The sequence below is a fragment of the Notamacropus eugenii genome, chromosome 5 (genome assembly GCF_028372415.1).
Source record: "Notamacropus eugenii isolate mMacEug1 chromosome 5, mMacEug1.pri_v2, whole genome shotgun sequence".
NCBI lineage: Eukaryota > Metazoa > Chordata > Mammalia > Diprotodontia > Macropodidae > Notamacropus > Notamacropus eugenii.
Genome location: NC_092876.1, coordinates 241,564,727 through 241,573,458, shown reverse-complemented (window position 1 = coordinate 241,573,458; position 8,732 = coordinate 241,564,727). Strand labels below are relative to the sequence as shown.

The following is an 8,732-nucleotide window of genomic DNA, read 5'->3' as shown; positions in this document are numbered from 1 at the left end:
GACATTTTGCACCCTTGTTGATAAGCTGAGTAACTTTGCAGTGAACGTGTTTTAGGTAAACTATTCTTCCACTATACTTTCAGGGAAGTAGCCCACCTGGGTGAAGATCTGATGATGTAACTTATTTATGAAGCTACCTACCAGTGGTTGAAACAGTTGTGGGTAGACCTTCTTGCTCCATAGTTTCAGAGAAGGCCACCCTCCTTTCTGGGATCCTATTATAAATTTCTCCTATCAAAGATAGCTGGGACTTGTATATAGCATTCTAGCAAGCTTATGCTGGTCTATAGGAGCTCACTCTAGATTAGTGATCTGGGTCATCCTTTATCCAGACCTGAATATGAATGGGTTTTAAAATTTTATCCTTTTTAGCACTCAATAAGCAACACTACTGGTTTTTGCTACACAAGCGTCCAGTGCCAAGTTTTTGCACCTGCATGGTACAGCTAGTGGGGAAATGAGATAACTAGGAGGAAAAAGCTTTTGACGTTTTTTGGGTTGATGGGCTCTGCTGCAATGGGTTTCTAGTTCCTGGGGGAGGGGGGCCTTAACTGTTTTAGTACAGTATTCTCAGCTATATATACACATTGTTAGTTAATGGAAAAGCACTCTTGGATAATATTGACAATCAGTTGCCAGATTTGTCCTAGAACCCTATGAAGTAATGGTAGGCATAATGAGCCCCAATGATGAGTGACCCAAAAATGGCTGAGCTTGGGACTGGGGTATGAGTTGTACCTATTCAGTAGTGTCTCCCTTCCTCCCCCACTGGTAAGCTCCAAAGGCATCCCTTCTACATAATCTTTCTAGTTAATTTGTGACTTTTCATAGCTTTTGCTTGAGCTTTTCCTACCTTATCTCTTCATTACTGGGTAACGTTAAGTATTTTTCATTTGGCTAGAGAACAGTGAGCTCCTGGAGGAGAGTATTGTTTTGGATTAAATGAGTGGAACTTGCCAGGAAGAGAGGCCAGTGGAAACCCAGACCCCAGTGTTAGGAGGACTGACCCAGGTCCATGCCCTGCCAATAGTGCCCATTTCCTGTCAAAAATTAGTTTTAATCTCGTTTCTTCCAGATGCAGAATCAATGCAGAAAATTGCAGAGACAGTATAGCAAACCCCACTGAGTAGAGCAGAAGGCAAACACGTCTTGCAAGAAAAACAAACAGAAGTTTGAAAATGTAACCAAACATCTCAGTGGCACAGCCACTGTCCTGATAATCTTTACCAACACTGAAACCACAGATTCTCAAAGAGCTCTTTGGGTGACTATGGGGGGGCGGTGGTGCAGAGATAGAACACTTAACATGCTTTCTTCAGTGCTGGAAACCAGTTTGGATTCCAGAAGGATAAAATTTCATGAATGTGGTCATTTTGAAATGAAAGAGTTTGTTGTTTATCTAAGACTTGAGAAATTTAAGATTTAGATAGAATATTGTTCAAGTTCTGTTGGGTCACCTTTGCTATCACCGATGACTATTTCTCCTATATATCACTCCTTTGTGTGTGTGTGTGTGTGTGTGTGTGTGTGTGTGTGTGTGTGTGTGTGTGTGTGTGTTTGCAAGGGAGATTTTGAAAGACAGAGTGTTTACGCACACATAACAATGACCTTACATGAACTAAGATGTAACCATCTTAAAAATAATTGGTTTAATTTTTTTCCAGCATATTAATTATTTAAGATCTATGAGGATAAGAATATATAAAGTATAATCAAAGTGAAAAGAGGAAACCTACTGCAATAGAAAGAAGACTTAACAAAACAGTGCGAGAAGTTCATCTGCTTATTATAGTGGCTAAAAATTAGGTGAAGAAATAGGCAGTATACAAATTAAATTATACCTTCTTTTTGTGAGCTTCCATTTCCCTTTCCTTGCCCCATCCCCATACAAACACAATCGATGGAAAATGGCGGTGAGAGTGACACAATGGAAAGATGAATATAAACATTTTTATATTACAGAAAAAAAATCTGCAGAAAACAAGACATAAAATCTCACCAGGTGCTCTATATTTGAAAATACTGAGGTAACAAGTGCTCTATAACTGTACGGCATTGTTTTGAGTCCATGAAGAGTCTCTTTGCAATAGTTGCAGTTTTTTTAAACCTACAAGCATGCATAAATATTGCATATTTTACAAAAGCAGAATGTCATATAAAAAAAGGTAAAAGAGAGACATATAAGTGCATCCCTATCTCTTTAATGAGAGCTCAGGCATTGGAGGAAATACAATTCATTGTTTTGAAAGATAAGAGGATGTAGAATATTAAGGGGTAACTGCTTTTAGATACAAATCAAATTTAAGCTGGTTTATTCATTCAGGTAGCATGTGCTTAAAATGTTGGATATATTGCATTTATCATACTATCTTGAACAAGAGATTCTCCCTTTATACTAAGTCTATACGTAGGAGAGCCAATATCTCCTTTTCTAGAACTGATATATTTCGTCATTTTCTCTAAGTGGACCTAAGGACAAAAGGTTTGGGTCAACCAAGGCCTTGAAGTTCTATGTTAGAGAAGGATGCTGTTATCACATTTACTCATCCAAGCTAGAAATGAGCCAGGAATAGTGTAACATAGACTAAACATGGGCACAAGCACTCTGTGGTGCTTGAAATGTTAGTTGAAAAATTACAAAAGGAATTTAATGAAAAGAATGACAACAAGGGTGGGTTGCTAGCATTCATAGCTAGTGCATGTCCTAAGCTATGGGGCTGTTGTGAAGAAAGTACTTTGGTCCAAGGGCAACCTTTTCAATGAGAAAATCACTAATGCATGAAAGCAGATTCCAGATTGTCTCATTAGATGTTCTGAACATAGATGTGACTTTTTATAAACCATTAATATAATGGTTCTCTTGTGGAAACGACTCCACTTTTGTACACAGGCTGGACTACTTTAATAATCCACTTTTTATTTGAAACTATTTTGTGCTGAGCACTCTCCCTCTCACATTTAATACCTGTAAAGGCAGGGGACTGGCAAAGAATGGACAATTAAAATCTACATGATGGCCACATCAGCTGCCTTTTAGCTAGCCCAAGATTGCTTCCTCTTCCTACCAGCTCTCCTTTAACTGGTTTGCTAAGCAAAAGGAATTTGTTAGTTTTTTTGTTTTGACTTCTCTTAACCACTTCTTCGTGGAGGAGCTAACAATTTAGTGAAATATCTAAGAGACAGGAAGAAGTTAGAAGAATGATGAGCAAGACAAGTCTGATAATTCAAGAAATGGATAATTACTCTTTATACTGAAGGTTCTTTGGTTAGGAGTGAAAGTCATTTTTAATAGGGGAGATAAAACAACTCTCAGTGATAACTTTGAAGATCGCTTAAGTGATGGTTAATGGATTTCGGGAGAGAAAGCTCTTTATAGTCATGAGCACAAATAATTCTAGAGTGCTATTTTAAATAATTATGTTTATAAAAATCAGAGTTTGATTAAAGAAAATGCATTAGCATCTGCCTTGCCCCTGCACCAAGGATCACTGAGCTTTTCCATTTGCCCTCCTCTATGTGTTGTTTCTCTCTAGTAGCATGTGAACTCCTTGTGATCAGGGACTATCTTACTTTCCCATTTGTATACTCAATGCATTGCACATTGTAAATTTTTAATAATGACTTTTTTTACTTATTCATAATTGTTATGGAAATTATGAGGGGTATATTTTTAATCCATGGAAATTAATTCTTTCTAATGGAAAAATATCATTTTAAAAAGAACTAGCTTATTAGAGAGCAACTTCACATGCTAGGCAGTAATATTCATGTGACAGAATAATTTGTTTTTGCTGCTGCCTCCTTGCTGGGCTGCACCACTGACCCATGTTGCACAGCCATAGCTGCAGGGTTATAATCATTTGTGGTTGCTCTCCTTAATGACTAGAAATAATGAAAGGAGGACTACTAGTAAAGTCTTTTGTGGACAGAGGTCTTTTAATAACAAAACAGGTTTATAGTGTTAACTTCTCAAAAAACAAGTTTAAGGTTTTTTAATTGAAACAACTACCCGATATTATTCTTCATTTCTGCTGTAAGATATAGTCTCAGTTAAGCTACTGTATAAAAAAATCTAAAGATAATAAATTTCACAGTTATTTAAGCACTGCACAAATAAAAGAGGATAAATGAACCACTGGAAAGTGTAAATGCACATACCAATTCCAGGATTTACAGTCTTCAGTGTAACACTTTCTAAAAACTTTGTTGAACGTTTTCAAATGACAGTGTGATCAGGTCTAAAGCTCAAAAGATTAAGTTATATAGGTTTTTGGGTGATTTGAGGGAGCATGGGATTCCATCGGTGTGTAGAATATCCAATATGGAAAGTCCCTCCCTGATACCAATTATGAAGTATTTTAGAGAACTGTCTGGGGCACCGAGAAGTTAAATAACTTGTTCATGGTCATATAATTTGTATGTATCAGAGGTCTGATGGATTTGGGAACTCTAAAATGGCATATTTAGTTGATAAATATTTTATTCCTCAGATCCTCAGTTCTCCAGCTAGAGAGCATCAGGGTAGGTTCTGCTTGATTTGAAATCAAAACCTGCTTCCTCACAAATAATCTCTTTAACCCACCTTGGAATCCACAGCCTGGGTAGAAGTTATTCTTTCTGACTCAATTCTACAATATGGCAAGCTTCTATGTATCTTTCTTATGTATCTTCCCAAACTGCCTCCTCAAGCAATCTCCAACATTACTTTTCTACAGCTGTGCCCTTAATAACCCCTAACCTCCCACAACACTTCTCCTACATTTGGACTGTGTTATGAGATACTTCAAGGAAGTAGTACTCTTAAGGGCACAAGAGGGGAAGTTCAAACACTAATTACAGCAGGTCAGCAGCTGTTTTCACAAGAAGAGGTCAAGAGGATTCTGCTAAAAGCATACGCCATAGGAAGCTGTATGGACACACAGAGGAGTGGGCTGAGCATGGAAGAAGGAGTGTAATCCCATGGGTGGAATCACCCACAGATATGGAATGGGGTAAGTAGAAAAGTGGGAAGGAGACAAATTCGTGTGGTTTAATGGAGATGCCAAAAATCTGATTATTTGCTAATTTAATATGGTCTGCATCCTTTCTGCAAACCAATGCAAAGCTTCACTCTTTCTGTCTGCATTCCTACCAGATTAAACAGGAAGCCTGAATATGTGCCCTATCTAACCATATTGACTAAACTGGTTAGATTATGAAAGATTCTATCCCTTTTACCCAAGCTTTCATTAATGTTTCCTCTTTTTACTTCTGATACAGGTGTTATCTAAAGAATGGAAAATACAGTTTTACTTCAAGCCTTGGCTTTTTTGTTGGGGGTGATAAATACAAGAATCACTATGAGTGATTAAATAAGTAAAATTTCAATGGTCTTGTTATCAGTCTGAGATAACAGTTGTAACCCATTTATTGGGCACTAACTAAGAATAAATATATGAGTGTATATGTAGACATTCTGTAAGAAAATCTCTTGAGATTTTCATACAGGCATTAATTTTGCCATTTACATGCAAAACAAACTTTGAATACTGATGCAAGTTGCCTGCATAACCTCCCATGTGGTAGTGGAAAAACAGGCCCTAAATTATGCAAAATACAGGTATGGCCACTTTTGGGGTAAGCGATGAATTCCTCATCCATTCTTCCATTGCTGAAAAAAAACCCTTAAGTGCTTCATAAATAAATGCCCATCTACCAACAAAAAGTCTTGTTTCCTCCCTGAAAAAAAACTCAGAGTCACTTCATGGAAAACATAAAACCTAGTTTTGCATAGGACTCATTTAGACCACACAAATAAGCAGTTATTAATGCTAATAGATAGGTGTTCTTCTTCCTGTCCTTACTGAAAATTATCTAGGGATCCTGGGTGAGAGAGTCAGGAGGCTGGCAAGCAATATGATGACAAATCCCAACTCTAAATCTATGTAATTAATCTCCTCTGTGCCTTACATAAAAATGACAGTTAAGATTATAGTACTATAGGGCCCTAAAGGGCTCTTCATGTCCTCCTTCAAAGGTTTCTTAACACTGATGCAAAGTATGCAAATTAGATTTTGTCCACTCAATGAGCTCACTGAGATTTCAAGACCAGCAGAGATTATTTCTCAGTGAAGGGTATATTTTAGGATAGGAACTTCTTAACCAGCAACCTGGATGCAGCTTTCTGTTGCTCTTCTGATGGATCCCAACCCTAGCATCCATCTCATCAAAGCCAACTGTGCAGCTTCTCCTTGCCATGTGATCACCCATTTTATTTAGGCTCATTTATGGGATTGCTTTGACTCCAAGAATGGGAATCATATCATGCTTCAAAAAGATCTGTTCTTCACACCAGCCTAAGAGCACACATTTTAAAATGGTTTATTTTACATCTTCACATTTCTTAAGGCATGAACAATGGCGTATGGATGGAACAGGTTTCCCAAAGCATCGTGTTTGTTGTTTGTTGTCATTGTTGTTTAACAAGGCCAGCACAAGCGTGTCACATCAAAGGACAGACAAACGTCAAGCCTGAACTGACCCACAGCTGTGACTCAGGAGTTTATAGTATATAATCATGGCTCTTCCAAGCAAATGACCAAATTCACGTTTTATACATTTATACATATTATTTTGAACTCTCGAGGTTGGCTTTAAGCACCAGGTACAGTTTTTTTTCTTTACAAACTCTTCGGACTTTGGATTACTTTTATCTGCTCCCTTTAGTCTGTGTATCGAGGGTGAGGACGTTTTAAGGAGTATGGCTGCAGCAAAACAGAAAGGATCCCAAAGTGGTCAGGGGCCTGGTCTAATGCACTTCTGAAAGTCCATTATAAAGATGAATAGAAAAGCAAATGGCAAGTTTTCTGTAGACCCACAAACCACGCTTTGCTATAGGAAACATCATTGTGCATAGTTATTTATTCATTCAAAGTGTGATATGTGTACTCGGATCTACAGTCTTGGGTTACCAAAGTACTGGGCTTTCTACTTTGCTAAAGCCAGGGTCCTTTCGAAGCTCCCAATAGGTGTCATTAGAAACCCAAGCTTCTCTTTGATTGGCATCAATCACTTTTCTGTGAAAACATAAAAGAATTCATATCAGATTCAATGAAACTCAGTTCCAAACATTTTTTAAATGCCTGACATGTTGCAAGACATTCAAATGACCTTGATTCTCTTTTGTAGACGTGAAACTTACTAAAAATCACATTATTGGCTATAGCTTATCTCACATATCTTAGATAGCTAGAGTAGTCTTGGCCAACTGTACTTTGCAAAGTCACAGCCACTACCGATTCAGATGTATTAGCATATCACCACTGTGGTTGGCCTCATAACCATGTCAAAGGAAAAATAATTAATGTGGGAAACCATCTGGCTAATACATCAAAGTAGATTTTTAAATTCTCATTTTCCACTGGATTCCAGCTGGGTTCCAATATGACTCTGATTTGCTAATGGGTTTATGATCTCATCAATATGGGCATTCTCTCCAATGATGCAGATCACAGACTAACCATGCCGGGTGATCTTATTCTATTTTGGTTCATGACCTACCATAAATCTGCCACAGGGGTTCCACCTGATGTGCTGGTGGACTTCCTTGAAGTCTTTTAAAACTATGAGTATTATCAAAGTTCCACAAATATGTTAGGGTCTTTTGTGCTACATAAGTTACTCTTCCTCACTAATTCAGAATAATCTGGAGCAGGCAGAAACAGATTGAGTTTCTGATACAGCTGAATCTGAAAATATTTTTTAAAATCACCGGAGTACTGAATCTGAAAGGGAAGTCATGTCAATAAACCCAGTAATTTATTAAACTCCTGGTATGTGTTAGACACTGTGCTATGTATTGGAGGCACAAAAAAAAGTAGAAAAACGAAACAAAATAAAACCAGTCCTTGCTCTCAAGGAGCTCACAGTCTGGGGGATACAGACAAGATACATACAAGGGAAACTGGGGAGTCTCAGAGCGAAGGCACCAGAATTAAGGAAGATTGGGAATTGCTTCTTATATGAGGTAAGGAAGCCAGGAAACCAGGCAATGGAGATAAGGAAACAGAGCATTTCAGATATGGGTGACAGCCAGTGAAAATGTCCTGAGTTGGGGAACATTTTGTGCATGGAAAAACAAGGATGGAAACTTGGAGACCTAGTCAGAAGGTAACATTTTATAGATGAGGCCAACGATGCCCAGACAGGCACTGTGATCTGCCCACAGTTGCCAAGCTATTAAGTACTATTTAAAATCAAAATCATTTAAACTGAGATTTTATCCTCTTTACAACATTTTGAGGGGGGAAGAAGGGAATGAAGTTGTTTCTGGGCCTGTGATCTTATTCCTGAGTTTTGCCTGATAAGAAGGAAGGAAAAAATACTCCCAGAAATTCAAAAGACTCAGCTTTAAAGGGAAGGTTGTACAGAACAGAAGGGACTTCATGCTGTCAGGATTTGCAAGTTATGCATGTAGTAAAAGAGTAAAAATAAACCAGCTGTGAAGACTCATCCCAGCTACCAACAAACAAAGAAGGAGTGCCAGGGGGAGGCCTAGGCAGGAGAGGACTATGACTTTTCATGCACGTTTTCAGACCAAATTCTTGCTAAGGATTTTAGGCGAAGATGAGATACTGAAAAACCAAATCTAAGTATAAAAGGAGATAATTCTTTTTTTTTTCCCCTCACTTAGGTAATTTGGTAATTAGGTAATATGGGAATTCAAAGAGGCCTATGAAATTATGAAAATAATT

General features: G+C 37.9%; 1 protein-coding gene across 10 annotated transcripts in view; it reads right to left on the bottom strand.

Moving 5' to 3' along the window:
* Positions 1-6,336: 6,336 nt before the first annotated feature.
* OSBPL6 (oxysterol binding protein like 6) overlaps positions 6,337-8,732 on the bottom strand; it is a 265,398-nt gene continuing 263,002 nt past the window's right edge. For all 10 annotated transcript variants that reach the window (XM_072612433.1, XM_072612440.1, XM_072612438.1 and 7 more), the window contains one exon: positions 6,337-7,055. In XM_072612433.1, coding sequence (XP_072468534.1) covers positions 6,947-7,055 — 109 coding nt within the window. In that variant the 3' untranslated portion in view covers positions 6,337-6,946. The remainder of the gene's footprint in view (positions 7,056-8,732) is intronic.